Below are 24,048 nucleotides of genomic sequence, written 5' to 3'. Positions count from 1 at the left end.
AAATTACCGTGGGAAAGTACTGTAGGAGTGTTTTTGTTTAAATAACTGGAACGAGATTGCAAGAGGAGTGGAAACAATGAAGACTGGAATTGGAGTGGCTTAAATGAACATTTGAATTGGACACTATCTGGAAAGAAAAAAAAAAGAAAGAAAAAAAAAGAGACACTACATGGACTTTGAATTTGAATTATATGCAATTATATGCAAAGGAAAATAATAAATTAAAAATCCTTGCCTTTTAAATTGATAACATGGAGAATGAGTATGAGATATTAAAGGGAGATGTTTCAAAAGATAAGAGAAGCATTTAAGGGAAATAAAGAAACAGAGGATTGGTTAGAATGCAAAAAAAGAAAAGAGAAAATATGAATAAGAAGCAAGAGAAATAAAGAGACAATATTGAAAAGGAAATAAATGAAAATAAAGATACAGATAATTACACTGGGATTAATAGTGACAGAATAAAAAAAGATGATTACTCTGGGATTAACAGTGACAGAATAAAAAAGATGATTACACTGAGATTAACAGTGACAGAATAAAAAAGATGATTATACTGGGATTAACAGTGACAATAAAAAAGATGATTATACTGGGATTAACAGTGACAGAATAAAAATGGATAGAAGGAAGATACAGATTATTGTAAAAGGGATATACGTAAGGATAAAATGAAATGTGAGTAAGTAAAAAAGAAGAAATATGCTATTTAATGTAAAATAGATCAGTAGATGCAATGTGAAAGACAGAATGGATTACATGTCTTCTTGTTGGAGGATGTACAAACTTGAGAGAAATAATAGTAATAAAAGAATTAATTGAAATTAAGGTGGAAAATTGAAATGCAAAATTGAATAAAATTGAAATGTTAGTAAATGATGTAAGTAAGAATAAAGCAATATATGTAAGAAGTAAAATAGAAGAAAAATATCGTTAAAAATAAAACAGATTAAGGGTTGGAAGGCTATTCTAGCAAAGGATTTAAGATGAAAATGAGGTGAAATACATTGTTAATAATTAAAATAATTTATAATTATTTTGAGAAATATATTTGATAAATGAAAGAAAAGTCGGGGTTGCCTGGACACCATAATGGAAAATAGTAAATTGAAAATGAATACAGCAATAGAGAGAGACGAAAGAGGAATAGAGGGATGGAAGGGAGGGAGAAGGAGAGAGAGGAAGGGGAAGAAAGGAAAAGAGGGGAGGAAGGGAGGGAGGGAAGGGAAATAAGAGTAGGAGAGAGGGCTAGATAGGGAGAAAGAGAGGAGGAGAGGGAGAAAGGAAGGGGAAATAGAGAAGAAGTAGGAGAGGAGGGAAGAAGAAGGTAGGAAGGAAAGAAGGAAGGGAGATGGAAGAGATTGAGAAGAAAGATTGCTGTGCAATAAAAAAGATGAAATGGAAGAAAGGCAACCCCAAACATGTGTAAATACACTAGGATAAAGAATGAATTATTAAAAAATAAAAGAGAATAAATATGAGTAAAAACAGAGAAATTAGAATTTGAGGGCGAATAAAGATGTTGTTTATACAAATAAGCATAGAAATTTTAAGATATGATCAAAAAATGGAAAAAGAAGATTATGACAAAAATTGCAATTGAGTAAAATGTATTTGAATAAGATAAATTGTATAAGTTATGATATGGCCAATACTCTGTTCATAAAATATGCGGGTGAATGTGGGGGAAGAAAAATCAATAAAACTTGATTCAAAAAAGAAGAAGATGGGATTGGTGCAATTATGCTGGCTTTCTTGATCTCTCAGAGACTTCCATTATCATCAATCATGATATCCTTCCCTGGATAGTGCATAGAATACAGAATAAGAGTGTTGGAAGGAACCTTGAGGTATTCTAGTCCAAACCTTCTCAAGTGGGACACCCTACAGCATTCCAGACAAATGGCTGTTCAGTCTCTTCCTAAATGCCTCCAGTGATTTCTCCTGGACTCGATGAGTTCTCCTGGACTCATGGCTCCAGCTCAAGGAAGGCAGCTGAGGCCGTGTGTGTGTGTGTGTGTGTCTATTTGCACCTATTTGCCTTGTATACCAATTGTATGCTTTCTAGATAGGAGATATTGCTCATGATCACTCATGCCTTTGTCACTTCCCCTTTAGATTACGACAGTGCACTGTACATTGTACTGACCTTGAAGAGCATCTTAAAGTTACAACTGGCCCAGAAAGTCATGGTATGCACAGGGCGCCGTATTCTTAGCTTTGCACATACTGTATTACACATCTGTTGCACTTGCTGCACTGGCTCCTAATTTTCTTCTGGTGCAATTCAAGATTCTGGCTATCACCTTTAAAGCCCTACATGTCACCGGATAAGGTTACGTGCTGGACTGACTCCATGTCATGTTATGTAAGGACATCTGCTCTCCCACTGCAGCAGATAGAATAGGCATACTCCAGGTCCCTTTTCTTAAACATTGTCATCTTGTAGATTCTCTGAAGAATGCCTTTACTCTTTCAGCACCTAACCTATAGAATACCTCCCCCCTAAGAACTGACAAACCCCTTCCCTTCTGTCCTTCCAGAGAGTACTAAAGACCTGTTGGTTTTATATTGTTTAATGGGTTGTAAGTGGCCTAGATGGATGGCTATAGAAATGCTTTGAATAAGTGAAAAATTAATATAGATTAGCTCAATGAAATCTACATAAATCAACAATAAGATAAAAGAAAAAAAAAATAAATCTTCACACATTCTATCTAAATCTGAGTTTGAAAATATTTGCCTGGATATAGGGAATAAAAAAAAGATTTTTTAAAATTCATGAATAAAATTTAGAGGATCTTTTTATTTGTTTAGTTAGTAATGGTCAATTATGAAATACATTATCTATTTTGGTATTGACTGTTTGTATGGGGAGTTGATTAGTTACTTGTAGTCACTGCTTTTTAAATGTTTCCTATAACAAATATATCCTATAACAAATATATTTTTTGTATGCATGTGATGGGATACAAATCTAAAGCATGTTTTTGATTATGGACGAATAGGATTAGATTGAGGACTCATGAGTAAAATGGTGGTTCACTTCAGTGAACCACCATTCAGGGCGGCTTACAATGCGTTAAGCAATAGCCTTCATACTTTTGTATATACCTGCTTAGTAGGGCTTTTGCCCCCCCCCCCAGTGGTGTTCTTTTTTATACAAAGTCAGCTTATTGCCCCCACAAACCGGGTCCTCATTTTACCTACCTCGAAAGGATGGAAGGCTGAGTCAACCTTGAGCCTGGTGAGATTTGAACTTGCAGTAATTGCAGGCAGCTGGTGCTACTTAACAGCACTTTAGTCTGCTGCGCCACCAAGGCTCGTCTAAATACTTGCCAGTTTAGTTTCTGACAGAATCCCAGAAAGAAGCTACATTAGAGATATAAGAATGGCTCAGGTGTCAGGTGGGCTAATCTTATTTACTAAGCCAACCTATCTGGTTCTGAGAGACTCCTTCTCTCAAAGACAGTCCTGTCACTGGTAGTTCATCTGTGTGCACCTTATTCCAATTCTCCATGAAAGTAAAGATGGAGTGCTGCAAAGTCAGATTTCATAGGAACATCTCCAGGATTAGATCCAATTTATCTCAGTTTTTTATTCTTTCTGGTTAGAGAAAGATAGGTATATGAGAAAACTGCCTTACCTGTTCCATGATCAGTGGCAGTCAGGGTGACTCCTACCATTTCCATGCAGCCTCTTTGTGTAGGTTTCCTGTTGCTTCTTACATGGAGCACTACTTCCTTTGTCCTTAATTACATGAATAATGATAGAATGATGTCACACAGGCCACTGGAACAGAGGAGAATTTGAATTTGGCTTCTAGAATCCTAGAAGCAGAACTGAGGAGGTGAATCACAAGGACCATCTCTAGTCCAGTGCTTTTCAAACTTGGCAAATTTGAAGTGTGTGGACTTCAACTTCCAGAATTCTCCAGCCAGCATGAGAGTCAATACAGCTCACACTACAAAGCTATGACATGGGCAAACCTATGGGCTTATTTATTTATTTATTTATTTATTTATTTATTTATTTATTTATTATTTGATTTATATGCCGCCCTTCTCCAGAGACTCAGGGCGGCTTACAATGCGTTAAGCAATAGCCTTCATACTTTTGTATATACCTGCTTAGTAGGGCTTTCGCCCCCCCCCCAAGCGGTGTTCTTTTTATACAAAGTCAGCTTATTGCCCTCACAATCCAGGACCTCACAATCCAGGTCCTCATTTTACCTACCTCGGAAGGATGGAAGGCTCAGTCAACCTTGAGCCTGGTGAGATTTGAATTTGCAGTAATTGCAGGCAGCTGGCAGCTAAGTGCTACTTAACAGCACTTTAGTCTGCTGCGCCACCAAGGCTCCTACCAGGCTAATACCATGCACACTACTGTGTACTGCATCCGTTGTAACTTCTGAGTGGTCTTCAAAGGCAGCCACATGTAAAGTGTATTGCAGTAGTCCTGCCAGTAGGAAACTAAGGCATGAATGATCCTGAGCAAGACCTCCCAAACCAGGAAAGGACATAGTTGATGCATAAGATGAATCTGTGAAAATACCCCCTAGTCATTTTGGCAGGATGCAGGATGAGCAGATTGGAACATTTGATTCTTCAACAAGGCTACCCGGACACATACAGAGAGATCACGAGAAGCCAGCAGTTGGTTGTGATACCTGTGTTCTCCAGCATTTCCTTTCCAATACCTTTATACCTAAACTTCCTGACAGTTCTGATGCTTCAGCTTTGGCACTGGCCAACAATTCAAACACAGGGTTGGCAGTGGGGCGGTTAGACAGTTTTGGGGGGTGGAGGCAATTATGGGGTCTAGACAAAGATGAGCTGTTACTGAAGGAAGTCAATTGTCTCATTTTTTGACCTGTTATAAGGACAAAGGATAGAAACTCTGGAAGAGAAGGATTTTTTCTGACATCTCCAAGAGAAATAGCAATACCTCTTTGTGGAAACTTCATCTGATGAAAAGATGGTAATGGAGAGAGGGACATAAACATTTCTGGAAAGGAGGGAAAATGCTCCTGATATTTACAGCTCCACAGAAGGAGAAGAAGAAGAAAATAGAAAGGTAGTTGTAAGTGCTGAAGCTGTCAAAACTAGGAGAACAGAATCAGAGAGTAGACAGGACTGCTAATAAAAGGCAGTGCAACACCAAGAAACAAGCAGTAAGAAATCCATTACTGTGTGAAAATATGAAAAACAGATATAAAAAGTTAGCTGTGGAGTTCTGTGTGTGTGTGAAAATAAAATGAGTGGATTGCTAGATTCTGCAGTAACTGATCATTATTAGAGCTTCTTGAATATTATAGCACATTACTTGAGCCTAGTCATTGACTATTCTTGTTTAGCTCTGTATACAAGTTGAATATCTAGAAAGATTTATTACTGGCAATGCTCTGAAAATCTTTTCTTTTTAATTGGTTATATTTGTTGTTGCATAGTTTTTATGCTACATAAGAATAGAACTAGTAATTCTGATCCTCAATTATATTCCTAACCTTATATTTATTGGAAAACATAATCTGTGTGGCACAGCAATGGATCGTTATGTGAAACCATTAATAGAAAAATGTAAAGAGAACATTCTTCTAACTTCACGAATGACCTATTTATATAGTGTTATTACATTCATGAAAACATACTTTGTAAAAACAAGGAAGACAAGAACAGTTTAAATGGTTATTCAAATCACTTCCTTCTATTAAAAAAAATATATTTTACACCACAATTGAATACCAACAACGTTTGTGACAAAAAACAAAGACAAAAAATTTATTGTTGTTAATTGCAGCTCCACAAATATTCATACCTATCTAGACTGAAAATCCTACTATCCAAATATGTATAGTCTCGGTTTTCAGATTAGATAAAACAGCCCTTATTTTATCTGATACCATTCCCACAACCTACCTATCAGTGTCAACAAGAAAATGTTAAAGGATTCAGCTAAGCCTGGCAGGTTTAAATTAATTCCATTTAATCATGTTATACAACATCTCACCCTTGTCAACTGATTTGCTGTTTAGATCCTTCAAGAAAGAGAACTGGAGAGACAAATCAGTTGAAACCATCCCAGTCAGCATTTAGAAATGTAGTGGTTGCATCTTTACACTTCTGAACGTGATTTGGCTGCATGAAAACCAAGCCACTCATCCCTGTCAGGATGCTTGCAAACTCATTTCCTGCAAGCATCTACAACTGGCAATGATTGCAAACAAGAAGAAAATGCCTAGGTAGAGACTTAAATTACTGAAACAATCCCACATAATTCACAAAGGTATACATGTTTGTTTGTTTATTTCCAAAAAGAGATTCAATGAGAACCAAATCATCTCCATCTTTATTTCCTGGAATAAGCACATGGGCTCCTATTATCAGGAAGATTGCTCCATTGATTGTTATTGTCCATTGTCGTCCCACTGAACATGGGACAATTAGTCATTCTGTTATTTATTGCCACTGTATGTTGGTTATAAAAGGGCCTTACTCTATCCAGGTTGAGGTTGCGGTTCCCTGAAACTTTCATGTCAAATGGGGTTGTTTATTTTTCTCAGCCGGGGCCTTTACAGAACTTTCTTCTAACTATGATGCACAAAAGATAAGATTATCTACCTTATCAAACTCCCCATCAGTGGAGAGGTGCTGGAGAAAAAACAAAAATCCACAAAAATACATGTTAATGTGTCCTGAATAAAAACAAATTGAAAAGGGGTTTTAATCATAGCTACCAGTAGTGTGTGGGCAAGATGAGAATTTCAAGCAGATTTCCCCCTGGTCCCCCAATATAGGCAGTGTCTCACCAAAGAGTGTGCCATCCTACAATTGTCTAGCTACCATCCTATGGAATGGAGAGATGCCATTCCAGTTTCATAGCTGGCTGCAGGATTGCATTCCAACAGCAGACATTCTGGCACAAATGGCAGGCTTTGGCTGCCAAACAAAATGCCACTTCCAATCACTGTTACTCAGCAGAAAAAACAATTCATCAATGGCCAGTAGCTGCAGCTCCTTACTAGTGTCAGGTCTATTGTTGAGAGGATGGAACTGATCCGCAGTGGAGCTTTTTCCAGGGATGCCCCAGCAACACAACTCTCAGCAGCAACCCAAATAATTAGAAGCAGCAGCCCAACCTCAGCAGGATGGTGTTGGTTGTTTAAGTCAGAACTCAGTTGACTCTGGGGGCAAGGAATGAATGTCTTAGAACATTGTCAAATGCTAACAAACCCCATATGTGCTCAGTGCCACCTTTTAGTCACCACAGACCATGGGTGGGCTGCTGGGGGTTCGCAAGGGTTCGGGAGAACCTTTAGCTAAGACCCCCCCCCCATGGTGCAGGAGGCTGACTAGGCCACACCTACCATGGCCACGCTCACCCAGCAACTGGGCAGAGAACCCCTTGCTAAAATTTTTGAAGCCCACCCCTGCCCCAGACTCATATAATGGTTGCAAATGGAGCTTCAAATGTGGTCACACTAAGAAAGAGGCCCTGAAAACAACTCCAAGGACACCTGTAGTGTTAGTGGTTATGCAGTAGGTCGTATGTGTTGTGTTAGAGGGCTTTTGGTTCAAAGAGCAAATAGCTTTTAAAATTAATACCAGAGCAAGTGTATTGATGTTTATTGGAAGAATTGAACTACTGGTTTTAAATATTCAACACTTTAATGTATTTGCATATCCTTACTTGAAAAATGAGGTTCTTAAAAATGAAATTTAGTACAGCATATTTTATATTTTCCACTTGAGGGCACCCCAACACCAAATTTTTAAGAAAGGAACTGCATTGCAAAAGAAACGAGTTTCTTTCCAAGCAATTTATCCTGAGCCTTGGAGGTGATATCCTGTTTTTAAAATAGTATCTGCTTTTAATTGCTCTGAACTATTCACTCGGCTGCAATATTAGCCCTGCACAACATGAGCCAGTTTAATTTTACACCAGAACATAATAACTTTCCCTTTCTATGTTTACAGAATTACTGTCTTGCTCCTAGAAGTGTTCTTATACAAACAGCTACAGGATCAAGCATAGCAGTTGGCACTGAGTAGTAGGATGGCATGAGATGTTTGAGCATTCCTGCTGCTTGGAAATGAAGATGTTGATATTTGCAGTTGTGTCCTCTGGTAAACAAAACGATTGGTTTCACCTATATTTAATATTTAAGAATCAATCACAAGAACTGAACAGGGAGAAGTTAGAAACAGATTCAGAACAAACTGTAGCAGTTAAAATGAAGAGGACCTGTGGCTTATAGCAAAATAAATGCTTGAAAGAGGTTGGCCTGGAAATTGGACAAAAGACAGTTTGAGAAATTGAGAGGATAGTGAGAAATATAGACAATATAGTGACAAAGCAAGACAGGGTTAAGTGTGACAGGAGAACTACATAATTATTGGGGTCGTAGTTATTTTTCATTAATGAAGTACTTTACAAAAACCTTGTTGTCTAGGAAATGTTGGAAGATGATCCAACACACCTAAAAATCACCATATCAAGGAAAGCTGATCTAAAATTGCAAATACTTTCAGGACAGCATACCTGCCGGTATCATTAATAACAAAGACTTTGTAACAATTATATCAGATAATAATTGGTCTAGGATTTATCTTGATCGTTAAAAGTGAAGAAACAGGAGGACATGAAAGCAGCAGCCTTTTATGTTTGGACTCAGCAACTGGTGTTCAGAGCAATGCATTATTTCAACATGGAGACTTCCCTTAGCTGTTAAAACATTCATACTCACCTAAACTGTAAATTTATTTCATTCATGCAAAATTGAGCTTTAGATTGCCAAACTGCACCTTCTGATAACATGCATAATAATTTCATTTCCCAACCATTATTATTCTCGAATAACTCTTATTTCCATACATCATGTCTAGTTATTTATTCATCTGCAACTTCATCTGCAATCAACCAAAACTTTCTTTTGAAAGATATTGGAGTACTGACTTCTGCTAAGATTGATAGGGAAATTTAACAATAGCTGTATATGTCAACATCTACCATAACAACACCCAAGCTATGTAGGTTTGTCAACATTGCTCATATTTCTGATGCTTGGAAAGGCTGGGTGAGCTTTGAGCAGATCTGACTCTGTTCGGATTGATCTTAATTAGAGTACTGTTAAGAAATGTGAGAACTTTCTAACCAATCCTTAAATTGGGAAGTTTTGTATTCAGCATGGCAAAGTAGATGCTGATCCTATTGGCTTAACATTAACAACACCAATAGTAAATTTCAGCTAATAAAATGTTCAGAACTGGAAGACGGCAGCTTTGGAAACAAAGTGTTACAAGAGTTTTAAAGGTAAGAAATATGGAGATGTGGGAAGGAGCAAGTATGGAAGTGAAGTCTGCAAAACCCAAATTTACCAGTCCCTATATAGCTATATAGGAAAAAAGTAGCATTGCTTAGAATTTTATATATTTTTTAAAACTGTGATATATCCTTGTAATGTAATATAAAAGGAATATGTGTATTAATGGTAACATATAACCAAATTGGTATGTAAAACTTAGAGAAAAGGATGATTTTGAGGTCCCTCCACAGGAATGTAATAATATAAAAGGATACTTTTAATTGTTTTTAATTGCCATGTTTCCATTTGATAAAACCTAGCAGAAATTATGATTGCAGAAAGAGTTTCAGTACTATTATATAAGCCAGTCCTCCATTTAGGACTAATGATCTATGCATTTTAATGATAAATCTACCCTTTATACAAGTATGTATTTCTTGATGTGATATTTTGATATAAAGTCATGTCCCGATTGCTAATATAGGCATGAACCAATCTGTAAATATTGGAAATCTTGAGTATATCATACGTTTGGACTCATGATTTTATGGAGGGTGTGCTATGTTTTAGTCTCAGTGAACTTCAGAGGTGGATGGCATCCCTTTGTTGGCCTTTATATGGTTAAATAATTAGATAGATATATTGGAATTGATGTCTGAACGCCTGTTAGCTAGGATATAAAGAGGATGTGCTACTTCTGGGTCAAGTTACTGAGCAAATGACAGGGGAGAGGGACTATATTCATACTCCTGCTAGTTTACTTCTATTCAGAAGCTTCTAATGTGTAACTGGAATTGATATCCTCTTGAAATCTAAGCTAATTAGATCTAATAGCCCTCCCTTTGGAGAATAAGGGAGAAACTGTTTACCTTCTTTTCCTTGATAGTCCCTTATAATATTGCAGTATTGTTGTGACGTCTTATTCTTTAAGATAGACCCACTTTTAAAAACACCATGGCATTTTGAATGAGTGAACAGAGCTAATTTTTGGCCACAACTAAAAAAGATATCTTGAAATCAGGAACTGGAACACCCCTTCAGTAATGTTTGTTTGCAGCAGCTTTGGAAACTGGTTGCTTAGCAGCTTTGACTGCTTCTTTTTGTTGAACTGCTGTTGCAGGCAATTTGCTGCCAGAGTGAAATGAGATCTTTTCCATCTTTCAGGCTGCTTTATCAAATAATTGGCTTTGTTTTCAACCCCATAGTGTGACATCTTTTGGAAATGAAGTTCTTTTGAGATGGTTGGATTGTAGAATAGCTACGCATATGAGGTCACCCTTCTTTTAATGCTGGAGGCTCCTTATTCTGTATTGGAGGCTTAAATTGCCTGTCCTTCATCACCCAAAGGATATCATATGCAGATACGATACGAACTATCTTCAACTCTATAAAGTATTCTTGAAAATGATATTTGCTGTTATAACTGTGTTAACCTCTGTACTTAAAACAATCACTAATATAAATGTCACTAATTACAAATGATTAAACTCTCAGATACTGGGAGATTAATTTTCACACAATAAATTTATCCTTGGTTAATTTAATTGTTATTTATTCAACCCACATGATCTACTGGACAAAATAGGGCTGGGTGAATACAATACTATGGTCATCAAATGGTTAGAGGTGGTTTAATACATCACACCCATCTAACCTGATAGATTATGAGATAAGGGTCACTTTGCTTCAGTTTGTACAACCAAAGATTTGATCCAAAGCAGCCTAGTTCAATTTAAACTTCAGTCAAATTTGTTTTCAGTCTATAGTTCAAACTACGGGAAGAATAGCAAGTGTTTTCATTTTATCAATGACTAATTTATAAAACTGATCCGTCAGTGCTTTGAAATGGGATTGATTTAAAAATTCATTTTAAAATAATTTTAAAGTGCATTTTAAGGAGATTTCAAGAGACTTGATAATTAGCTTTGCTTAAAGAAAGCTACAATTGTAACTGTTTAGTGGTAGTCATTATGGGTATACCTATAATCAAACTTTCAGAAGATAAGAAAGCTTAATTTGAAACATATGTAGTACAGGTAGTCCTTGACTTACAACAGTTTGTTTAGTGACCATTTAACTGGACTGAAAAAAGTGACTTATAGCCATTTTTCACAGTTACAACCTTTGTAGCATCCCTATGATCACATGATCAAAATTCAGATGCTTGGCAACTGGTTCATACTTATGACCATTGCAGAATCCCAGGGTCATCTGATCACCTTTTGACAAGCAAAGTCAATGGGGAAGTTAGATTCACTTAACAACTGTGGCAAGAAATGTTGTAAAAAGGGATAAATCACAACAAATTCTCACTTAACAACAGAAATTGTGGGCTCAGTTGTGGACATAAGTCAAGAATTACCTGTAGTCATATAGTTGAGTTCATGAAGCTTGAAAATTACTAGTCTTAACAGAATTTACTACCCTCGTTCTCCCCAACACAACTCCCTTCAATGTTTTTTGACCTAATCTTGTACATGGAAATAGGTCTTACTGATTTATTCCATGTGTTCTATATGCAGAACACATCTTATGTTCTAATCACATCTTACTGAATTAATCAGTAATTAATCAACTGCTTGGATTTTGCAATACTTTTTTTTCAAAATCTAACCATACAAACTGGGTTCATGCAACATGTTGAATCACAAAGTAGTCACCTGTATATTAAAATCCCATATTAAACAGTCACTTAATTCAAAGAGATTTTCCCATGATATGATATATAAAATTGCAACTGCATCTTGTGAACAGTCAGGTTTCCCCATGTAGTCTCATCTTTCTTATCCCACATAGAGGAATCAGCACATATTTTAGTCTCAAAATAATGCTACATTGAGATACTTAATGGTGAATTCATATATGACGATATATATTTTAACTTAGAACATATATAAGAAGCAAGTTCAGTTTCCTCTACAGCTATAATAGAAACTTTGGTTCTACAGCAAAAACTGAAGGAGGAGAAAGAAGCTAAGCGGGCTCATCTGGATGGCAGACATGACTACATACTGTCAATTGTTTCTGCTTGTGTGAACCTAGAGAAAAACGAAGTGGAAGATGCTGTCCTTGAAGGAAATCAGGTATGATGGGGATAGATTCAGTTGTCAGACTCCAACTGAGTACAAAAATAATCCTGTGCCTTATAGATAGTTGCTGTGCATAGAAAGTGAAAGCAGGATTTTATAGTATTTTTGAAAGTCAATTTTCAGAAACAAATACAGTCTTCTAGAAAATTCACCATATAAATGCTCTTTTTAAAAATATATATATAGCACTTCCCTGGTATAGTTTGGTTTCTGTATAGCTGTTTTGCATCAAAGCAAAATAAGTGAAGAAGGGCACCACAAGGGGTTTTTTCCCCCACATGTCATGCCCTTAAATCTTTCACTGCCGTACTGAACTTTTATTAGCAGCATTTCTTGAGTCTTAATGTCTTACCTGTTAAACAATGGAAGGGCTGAAGGGCACTTTTGTTCAGTGGTATTTAAGACATCTGTTGGCCTTAATCTGGCATTGATTTGACATTTATGTCAAATTTAGTCCTCAATGGAACTGCATCTACATGAAGTATGCAGTAGAGTACCCCAAGGCTCTGTTTTAGGCCCAGTACTCTTCAACGTCTTCATCAATGACTAGAAAACCTCCAAGGTCCCTTCCAATTCATTATTCTATTCTATTCTATTTATCATTATCTAGAACAGGGGTGCCAAACTTGTGTCGTCACCACTTCATCACGTCAGTGTTGGGTTCCTCCCGGTTTGGCCCGGTTCTGCCAAGCCGGTAGCAGGGACGATATGATGTCACCGAACCGGTTCTGCCCCCCCACCCCCACCCTCCTCCACATTATTCTTACCTTTTATTTGGCCCCACCCCCAATCTATTGCTGCCTCCTGAGTCCCAGTTGATAGGCTATAAGGAAAAACTGTTTAAACTCTTGCCCGGGGCTTCAAAGGGCCGTCCTACAGCTGATCAGTGATAAAAGGCAGTTTGGTGGTAGACCAGTGCTTCCAAAAACAAATGAGTAGACCGGTGCCTGCAAAAATAAATGGGTAGACCAGTGCCTGCAAAAATACATGAGTAGATTGGTGCCTGCAAAAATAAATGGATAGCCAGTGCCTGCAAAAATACATGAGTAGACCAGTGTCTGCAAAAATAAATGGGTAAGTCAGTGCCTGCAAAAATAAATGGGTAGACTGGTACAGCTCTGCAAGCAGTTAAAAGCCTGGTAGACCAGTACCTCTGCTAAATCCTAAAAAATTGTCACATGACCATCAAGCCACGCCCACAAAATAAGCCACTCCCACAGAACCGATAGTAAAAAATTTTAGAACCCATCCCTACATCACGTGATGTATCATGACTTTTCCCCCCTTCGCTGAACCGGGTGTTGGTGTGGCCAGTGCATGATGCATCTGGCCCGCGGCCCATGAGTTTGACACCCCTGATGTAGAAGAACTGTGGCACTGTGGCACATAGTACAGTTGTGGGTGGTCCTGAATAGAACCTTGTTTCTGAGTAGGCTACAGTTCCAATCCAATATTCAGATTGCATCACAGAAGGCAAATGACTTTGTCCGAGAAGGAAAGTAGCATTCTGTTCATGGCAAATGTGTGATGAAGCTATTACCACTTTTCTAGAGCAACCTCTGCAACGTTTCTAAAAAGTGATACCTTATCTATTCTCCAGGGGAATTGAAACAAATCTGGACTGCTAGATTACAGATAAATAGCACTTAGACTCCTATACTTCCCCATAGTGCTTTACTACACTTTCTAGGTAGTTTACAATGTCAGCATATTGCTCCCAACAATCTGGGTCCTTGTTTTACTGACCTTAGAAAAATGGAAGGTTGAGTCAACCTTGAGCCCATCAGGCTCGAATTCCAAACTGGGCAGCCTGCAATACTGCATTCTAACCACTGCACCACCAATAAATGAGATTATTATAACGTTTATAGTGTGATTAAAATCAGGGTCATAGAATAGGACCAATTTCCCTTGAACCCCCTCCTTATGGCTTAATATTCGAACTAATCATATTTCAAGAAAATAAAGTTAGCCAGTTAAAATAGAATAGGAGAAGTTGGTATTTTGAATTTCACCATACACTTGCATTTATTGAACCATAGTTGCTTGATCTCCATATCCAAGTTTGGAGCATTGATTCACATTTTAGATGCATATTTTTTTTGGTCCCTTAAAACAGCAACAGACACAATTAAGCATCTGCTGAGAATATATGTTGAATGTGAAGAGAGTATTTTACTTGTTATATAAAATTATCGGTAAATGGTTTTATTTAGCACTCGTATGTATTCCTTTTAAAATTCTTTGTATAAGCCTTTAACTTTCTGTTGTTAATGTTTAACAGATTGAGCGTATTGATCAATTCTTCACTGCTGGAGGTTTTCGTCATGTCATGTTTTATTATCAAGACGTGGAGGGACCGGAAATAGGTATGCAAAGAGATACCTGCAGTACTATTTTCCCAGACGTGAAGATGATGACTTAGTGTATTTATAGACTGCTGGATCATGCAAGGCAGCAGTTTAGAAAAAGTAAAAAATATATGATAAAACCAACTAAACCATTTAAAACAATAGGCAGACACCAGCTTAACCCTGAAGGAAAATAAGGAGTGAAGAAAAAAAATCGCTCTGCCTTGATTTCTTTGATATAAAAGGGAAAAGGGTGGCAAGAGAAAATCTTTGCCAGGTTTTTAAGATTCTTTTATTGTACCTTGCAATAATAAAATAGAATTTCAGAATTCCTTGCGGAGCCTGTTTCCTGATCTGGCTACCTCAAAGGACTGTAACTCTAATGTGGAAAGCTGAAGACTTCAAAACCTCTTCTTCCAGAAGCTCTCAGTTTTATGCCTTGATAATTCAGCCTTTTCTTCATCAGTTTGGAAGATATGAACTATTATCATGGGATATAAACAAAATCAAATTTTATTTAAAAAATTATTGAAGACGATGCATTTAGATTTCACCTATTCATTATGATAGAACTAGCAATTTAAAGGAGAAAAAAATCCAAAAGAAAATCCAGTATTTTGAACAGATCACAATATGCACTTGTCTGTGATGTGGAATACTCACTGCCTCAACATCTCCATAAAAAGATGTGGTAGATAATTCCAAATTAATATTCAGATTACAACAAGATTCTGCAGAGAAAAAGGTTTTTATTTTGGAGCCCAACCCAATGTAAAATAAGCACCACTTCCCAACTGGTAGGTTAGATAGAATTAGATGATGTGATAGTAACAGTACAGGAAATGCAATAGGATACAGACATGAAACTTAGTACAAATTCCTGGATAAATGTTTTGCTTGTGTCTACATAAACTACATAAAATTTACTCCACTTTATAGGACATGAAAGTTCAACTGGAACTAACCCTGCTTCTGCTAAAGGCAAAAAGACCAAATTATTCGTGACCGAGGGAGATGATGTTGCTTTAACTGGTATATGTGTGTTCTTCATTAGAACTAATCCTTCTAAAGCAATAAATGCAGAGAATATCCATCGTGTAAGTATTTTCTATATGTATCTGTTTGGTCACTTGATTATAAGAAATTGTAGCATTGCCTGTGGTCATCCATTGTCTTGTCAATCATATAAATTGGATTTAGCAAAGAATTATATCTAAGTCAGCTTTTCTCTGTCTGTCTGTCTGTCTGTCTCTGTCTCCCTCTCTCTTTCTCTCTGATCATACTGGCTTGAAATAGGAACTGTAATATCAAAAGATCTGGAAAGCACACCAACATGAAGAAAGCTAACAACTCTTAATGCTTTTTCCTTTGCCATCATCAGGAAGTAGTTTTCAACATGATGGACACAACAAATGGTGGTTTGCTAAACAGTGTTCAGCATTTGCTATCTGATATCTTCATCCCAGCTTTGAATACTATGAACTATGGATGGGGAGAGATGAGTAGTTCTCAGAAAGGGGCTAACATCAAGCAGGACTTCATTGCATCCCTGGAGGGATTTGTTAGTGTCCTTTCAGGAGCTCAACAGAGCCTGCTGGAGAAGGTAAGCTTGCATTCATCTTTCTGCTATTTCTGCCAGGAAGTAAAGGCGCTAAAGAACAATGCAAAAGTACATATCAGTACTAAATCTACCATTGATAAAATACAAAAAATGTAGAAGAACGTGCACAAAAGTGACCTATTAATTTAGAAGAGCATTTAGCAATTTTACAAATTGATGTTTTCTTCTCTATACATATTTTAAGTGCAGGAATTCTGTACTGTTCTTTATCTTACTTGGGGAAAAAAGGAAGGTACCGCAACTATAACAGGGATGATCATATAATGGCTTTTATACTGGTCTATCTAAATCTCTCTAGGTATATATATATATAGCTGAATTGTAACATAAAATGGATTAAAGAAGCAATTGTATAAATAGATACCTGGGGGAAATCTAATTGGGCTTCCTTCAAAATACAGGTTCTCCTTGCTTAACAGTGATAACTGGGACTGAATTTCCATTGCTAAACAATATAGTTATAAAGTAGGATGTCACATGAGCACATCACTTGGCCGCTGCAACCGTAGCAGTCCTAGTTTTATTTATTTATTTATTTTTTAAATTTTTATACCGCCCCCTCTCCCGAAGGACTCGGGGCGGTGAACAGCCAAAATTAAAAACACACAATACAAACATTAAAATACTATAAAATGAAATTAAATTTATCTTTGGCTTCCCCAATTTAAAACCCCTTACCCATAAAATTCCCCAATTAAAAGATTTTTAACCCAGCCCAGCTTGCTGAAATAAAAAAGTCTTCAGGGCCCGGCGGAAGGTCCAGAGGTCCGGGTTCAGTCGTATTCCTGGGGGTAGCTCATTCCAGAGGGCAGGTGCCCCCACAGAGAAGGCTCTTCCCCGGGGGGTCGCCAGCTGACATTGCCTGACTGACGGCACCCTGAGGAGGCCCTCTCTGGGGGAGCGTATTGGCCGGTGGGAGGTTATCTGTTGCTGTTGCTATAGTTGCTGTTGTTAAGTGAAGATTGCGGGTCATTGAGTGAGGACCTCATGTTATTGAGACTTGGGATTTCTTGCTGGCTTCCAACAAGCAAATTCAATGGGGAAGCCAACGGGAACCTGCAATTTCCAGTCACAATCACAAGAGTAGAGAAATGGAGAAAAAGTGAAGCTGATTACGTCAATAAGAATATTCACTTACATATCATATTTTAAAGACTGTACAATTCAATATCCTATAGAGAAAAAGATGTCATTCTATGTATTTGGGAACAGAACTAATGTATCAATCAGATACAAATTTTCTGATCATGTGTGTTTTACACTCTATCGTCAATCCATTTTAAGATTAATTTAAAGATAATTTGATGAATGTATTTGGTAGCAGGGAAGGATCAAGACTACATTTCAAAGACTATTCTTATTTTATATATTTATTTATATTTAGTATTTCTTAACCACCTAGGTCCATCAGAAAGAGGTTCCAGCCGGTGTACAATATAATCCAGAGTTGTTGAGAGTTAGGCAGCAAACAAGCAGCATAAATTATTATTGCTACCTGATGTTTAAAATAATTATTTTCTATGAATTATGGCAACAAGAATTACTAGGGTGCCAAATATGTGCAAGAAGTACTATCTCTGAACTTTATTTCCGGCAGCAGAGTTGAACCATTTTAGATGGCAATGGGGATTGCATGATTTAAATGTCATGCATTTAAATGCAAAGCAAACATAATTCTACCAAAACAAAAAAATCCAAAAACTGTGTGACAGGATATGGAAAAAGGCTTAAATCCTTCTTCCTAAAGCCTCTTTTTTGTTGAGACGTGGAAGAACTTTTATATTGATACATTCAACTGTGTAAATCCTACCTGCAGGCAGAAGTGATTTCAGGCTAGAGACAAAATAGAAAGAATGATAAGAAATGTCTTTTTTGTTTGTGGCAGATTGGTTTTTAATATAAATAGAATTTGGATGAGGAGGCTCTTTGAATTTCTATTGGAAGAAACTCAAAATCTAACAGCCCATTTGGAAGGCACAATATTATTATTCAATAATATTATTATTTTAGGGTTTTCAACTGTAACTAATATGCCATTGTTCAGGTGCTGTGCAGAACAAAATAGCATGGAATAACATGTAAATAACCACTGGTCTTGCATACCAATACTTTGGGCTAACCTGTGAATTATGTAGACATCATTTCTTAGGCAGAGATATTGAAATGTATAGAATAATTGCCTAATACATAATTTAGGTGGTCCTGAAGAATTGTGAAACCTATGATCTGAAAATGCTAAAAGGACCAGCTGATTTTCTGGTGGCAGCAAATAGCATGGAGACTGTGGAGCGAATAGAAGCTTGCATGAAAGTGTGGATTAAGCAAATTGAACAGGTACTGTTTGGATGAATATTCCATTGCATATTGAATGCTACATATACAGTATGTAGCTACTTATCCTACTCACAGAGACAGAGTGGAAAAGGGATTGCCAAACTCATTCTTTTCACATGCAAGATTCTTATTCAATAGTGTCTCTGGAGCGGTTGTTAACTGTGATAATCCTTTTTTTTTCCTTCTGTAGCTGAAAGACACTCATGGTGTTGATTTGCAACAATGAATGAATGTTATAAAACAGATTAGTTTTTTTCCCATCCCAATATGAATCAATTACCATACTCTCCTATCTCCAAACCAGTTTTACAGTAGTAGGAAGACCAAACTAAATTAAAATCACTAAATTAAACTAAAACTACTTTAAAACAATTATTGTTTAAGAATTATTGTTTTCTAGAGTTCTTTGCTTTCATATAGAGGTGGCCCAGAATTTTGCAGCCAGATTAGGTAGACCTTAAGAATGTAGAAAATCTGTATCCCGTTATGTTAAACCCAGTTTTTATTTCAGGGGTTGGTGAAAAATCTTGTGATTTCTGCTTGTGGCTTTATTAATTATGCTAATTCCACCAATCATCCTTTTTAAAAGGATGAATGAGACTATGACAGTTTATAATGTAGCATTGCCAAAATTGGAGCAAATTGCAAGCAGATTGCTGATAATTCCCTGCCATAGTTTGAATTATTTAAGTGAGGTTGCTCTAATGCCACTGGTGTGTTAGGACAGCTTTTCCAATTACAGTGTACAGGTAGTTCTTGATTTACGACCATAATTGAGGGAGGGAGGGAGGGAAGGAAGGAAGGAAGAAAGGAAGGAAGGAAGAAAGGAAGGAAGGAAGGGAAAAAGAAAAAGAAAGCTCAGCTCACATAGTATCATGTTCTTAGAATATTGCAAAAAGATTGTATTTTAGACAAATTACAATTTTGATTTACATTTTAGGTTATTGCTGAAAATAACCAGCTACGGAAAGAAGCAGATGACCTTGGTCCACGAGCTGAGCTGGATCACTGGAAGAAGAGGCTGTCCAAATTTAACTACTTACTGGATCAACTCAAGACTGCAGATGTAAAGGCTGTACTTGGTGTGCTTACAGTTGCTAAATCAAAACTTTTGAAGGTGTGTCAGTTGGATTATTCAGGAACAATTTATATTCTACCTAAAAATAACATTTTTTATACCAGTGCATATATATTTAAAATCTTGCAGCCCAATAAACTGAAAAGCAACTTACTCTGAAATCTATCACATTTCAGAATTAAAATACAAAATATGTATTTTAAAAAGTGGACAGTGGAAATGATGCTTCTAAAAAGGCTTTTCTTTTTGTCTTCCAAATATACAGGGGGAAGCTGCAGCTTGATATAATGAAACAAAACATTGTTTTGAACTTACTAAAAAAAATAAAAATCCTAAAATACAATGATTTTGCCAGATACTTGGCTAAGGAAAACAATCTCCTGGTAGAACTCCTACCTCAATTTTAAGCACTGAAATCATAGATCATGATAGTTAAAATTCACAGAACTCCTGTGAATTTTAACCAGCATGATCTATGATTTCAACACTTAAAGTTTCAGTCCACATCTTTTAGAAGCTGCCAAGCATTGTCTGCAACAATATTTTATTGCTGTCATTGAATTGGTGTTCTAATTCTTGTGAGATTTAAGAAACTATCTTAGCATGTTTGCCAGGCAAATTTCTTTTCTAAAATGCTAGATGTCCTTTTAAATAGCATTTGTTTCATTTTCCAAGAATTGGCGAGAACTGGATACCCGGATCACTGATGCAACAAATGAAGCCAAAGACAATGTGAAATATCTATATACCCTTGAAAAATGCTGTGACCCTCTGTATAACTGTGATCCTGTAAGTTTAAAAATGTCTGCTCACTGAACTGCCATACTTGTAGATAGCACAGAAATACCCAGATCACCAGTTAATGGTTGTGCGTGCAACTGTAACTCAGCTAAGTGAGTTATAACTTAATAATACACCCTACATTATATTGAGTAATACAGATCTCATAAATGCCCCAAATCTTGGCAACTTTAAAAATTATCTGGGCAAGGACTGCAAATATTATTTGGGATGATGGCAGAAGCTCTTATGGCCTCAGGCTAACTGGATATAAATGATGTTAGGTAAATGATGCTTCACATCACAATTCATCTTGTTGGCATTTCAGGTGATCATGGTAGATGCTATTCCAGGACTCATTCATGCTATCAAAATGATCCACAGCATCTCACGCTATTATAACACTTCAGAGAAGATAACTTCCCTCTTTGTAAAGGCAAGTCGGGCTGACTCTTCTTCAGAATTGGAATCCCACTACTATTGGCCATCGAAAACTGTACTGTAGAGAATAATAATGTATCTATTTATTTACTTATCACATTTATACACCACCCACTTCATTAATAATTTATTAAACTTGTATGCCACCCTATTCCCAACAACTCTGGACGCTTATCCATTTTAGGAAATAAAAACTTTCCTTAATAAAGGATGAAAGGAATGAAAATATATTAAAGAAATATATATTTTTGGAACATAGAGAAGGTTAAAAAGTTAATTAAAAAATAGGATCTGTTGAACCTTGAAATGGAGATTATTGATAAATTGTTTGGACTGATTATTAGGATAGATGGAATTGGTTTATCATTACATCATAGCTAAACATATTTGACCTGAAGTCATCCATATTGTTTTTACTTTATAAAAACTTAGTTTGCGCTTATTAAACAGCTGGGTTATGTTAATTGTAACCCAGAAATGAAAGAAAAGTCTACAATGAAAAGTAAATAGTGAAACTCAGCAGCTGATCCAGTATAACTAGTAGTGAGTTATGTGGGATTGTAGTTTAGCAACATGAGAAAGATTGCAAGTTATCCACCACTGATTTAGCTGCTGTCTGTGAAAGAAAAGGGACCTCAAATCTCTTTGTTCCACACAAATGTTTTGAGACAAAGCCTATCATTCTATTTACAGGTTACAAATCAAATGATAACAGCCTGCAAAGCTTATATTACTAATAACAACACTGCCACCATCTGGGATCAACCGCAAGACGTAGTTTTGGAAAAAATACAAGCTGCTATAAGACTTAAGCAGGTAATATTTACAGTTGGTAGAAGACAAAAGCAGTAAATACAACCTTGAGTCAATTGGGGAGGATTTACTTTACTAAAACAAAAAGGGCAAAATTGGATCTGAATTTCACTAGGGAAAATAACTTTTAAGAGCCTATATGAGTCTTTAAGAGTATTATGAACAATGTTGCAGTTAATACTTACTTCCATATATTTATATCTTGGTTTATGTTGCTAAGGAGTACCAAAACTGTTTTCACAAGACCAAACAGAAATTGGAAGAGAATCCAGCAGAACGGCAGTTTGATTTTAGTGAAATGTATATATTTGGAAAATTTGAAACTTTCCATCGCCGCCTACTTAAAATTATACACATCTTTGATACTATCACAACTTATTCAGTCTTACAAGACTCGAAGATGGAAGGATTAGAAGTAATGGCAACTAAGTATCAGGTATGCAGTATTTGTTGTTTTTTTTACCAATATTACTTGGGTCCAGCAAAACGCAATTTCTTTAGCCTCCAGATATTTTGGATTCTATCATATCATTTGGAACCACTGGTCATAATAATGGTGGGGATGAAATCTATAACATTTCAAGTGCAAAGTATTTGAATGATTGCCTAGGGAGAGTATTATAGATAGAAAATACTCTTTCTTTTCTATGCTGGATTAAGAATTCTCCAAATTCTATGGACTAGCTCAGCTGAACTGCTTCAGAGCCTACACGTCCCACCAAGCCATGGTATTTTATTTCTCATCTAGCATTATGTGAAGTCAGCTACTGTTTGTAAAGCATGATGAATGTTTTAACACTGGTGAAACAAGCCACTTTGACCTTTTCAGCAAGCTGTATTAAAACAAACTGTGATTTAATGTGAGGTGTGAAGCCAGCCACTGTGACAGCTGTTTGTAGAGTTAGCCTGCTCATTACTCTCTGCTTTAAAATCACCACTTGAGTTGGCAGTTTGTGTTGGGTGTCAAAACTTGTTCACATTGTATCCGCTGAGTTAGTAAGTAAAACAGATTGCCTACTGAATTGGTTCCAGATTTTAGTAGCCCTCATAAGCAGCTCTTTTTATTTATTTATTTATTTTATCTTATACATCCAACACACATTAAATAGATAGCGGTCTATATCACAACGCGAGAAGGAAATAAACTTGTCCCATTACATATATAGGGTATCCTACAAAAGTCTATTACATATACCATTATCCAATACCTCTATTTGTAGCTCGATTTTACATCGAATTATACCATTGACTCCAAGATATATAGTAATCTGTGTCCCCCCGTCCTTTCAGTATCATAGTAAGCCGATCTGATTCCACATAATTCATTATTTTCTGAATTACTACTTGTTTGGGTGGGCCAACATCCATCTTCCAATATTGGGCCCAGGCCAATCTTGCAGCTGTTGTTATATCTAGCAACAGGTACCATGCCCTTTTATTAACATTTTTGGGTCTTATCCCTAATAAAAATACCTCAGGACGCAATTATATATGCTGCCCCAACATCTCATTAAGCCACTTCAGAATATTCTTCCAAAATTTCATTGCCTCTCGACAGGTCCACCATTGGTGGAAATATGTGCCTTCTTTAACGCCACATTTCCAACAGACTGAGGGTGTTCCAGGGAACATTTTGGCGAGTCTGGTCGGCGGTAAATGCCATCGATATGCCATTTTATATATATTTTCCTTATATCCTATTGACCGGGTTAGTTTCATATTCTTAGTCCAGATTTCGTTCCACTTCTCAGGCTCTATTGAATAACCTAGATTTTTCTCCCAGGCATGAACTGAAGTCTTCGCACCTTCCTCACCTACCTCCATAGCCATAAAGAATTTATAGCATCTAGATAACCTTTTCATCCACCCCCAATAATATTCTATCTACAATCTGCACCTCTCGGCTAATCCCAAGTCTCTTATCTATCTCTCATATACTTACTACTAATTTGCATGTACGTCCACCAGTCTAGGTTCACTCCTTGTTCCTGAAGTGACAATTTTGTTTTTAACTTCCCATTCGTATCTAATATTTCTTTGTAGGTCATTTTTTTTCGCCTGGATTATACAGACTCGGATAGATCACAGCTTCCACAGGTGAAACCCAGAGTGGTACCTTATTATAATATGTTTTCCTAATTTCCATCCAACTCTCAGTCAGGACTCCTCACACATGATGTTTCGTAAAATATGCTGGGGGTTTGCCTCTCTCCCACCATAGGTGGGCATGCCACCCC

The 24,048-nt window shown here is 36.7% G+C and overlaps 1 protein-coding gene across 2 annotated transcripts in view; it reads left to right on the top strand.

The window, feature by feature from the left end:
- DNAH5 (dynein axonemal heavy chain 5) overlaps nt 1-24,048 on the top strand; it is a 162,127-nt gene that overhangs the window by 5,491 nt on the left and 132,588 nt on the right. The window contains exons 1-11 of one of the 2 annotated variants that reach the window (XM_034411888.3): nt 9,163-9,312; nt 12,253-12,387; nt 14,678-14,762; nt 15,684-15,841; nt 16,126-16,347; nt 18,562-18,699; nt 19,640-19,816; nt 20,453-20,566; nt 20,886-20,993; nt 21,692-21,814; nt 22,032-22,247. In XM_034411888.3, the coding sequence (XP_034267779.2) occupies nt 9,256-9,312; nt 12,253-12,387; nt 14,678-14,762; nt 15,684-15,841; nt 16,126-16,347; nt 18,562-18,699; nt 19,640-19,816; nt 20,453-20,566; nt 20,886-20,993; nt 21,692-21,814; nt 22,032-22,247 (1,533 nt within the window). In that variant the 5' untranslated portion in view covers nt 9,163-9,255. Of the gene's footprint in view, nt 1-9,162; nt 9,313-12,252; nt 12,388-14,677; nt 14,763-15,683; nt 15,842-16,125; nt 16,348-18,561; nt 18,700-19,639; nt 19,817-20,452; nt 20,567-20,885; nt 20,994-21,691; nt 21,815-22,031; nt 22,248-24,048 lie in introns of those variants that run through there. The other variant, XM_087890233.1, reaches the window with a different exon arrangement.

This window comes from Pantherophis guttatus, chromosome 3, assembly GCF_059756535.1.
Source record: "Pantherophis guttatus breed Tessera chromosome 3, ASM5975653v1, whole genome shotgun sequence".
NCBI lineage: Eukaryota > Metazoa > Chordata > Lepidosauria > Squamata > Colubridae > Pantherophis > Pantherophis guttatus.
Note: the sequence above shows the minus strand (reverse complement) of the source record. Positions and strands in the feature narration are given on the sequence as shown.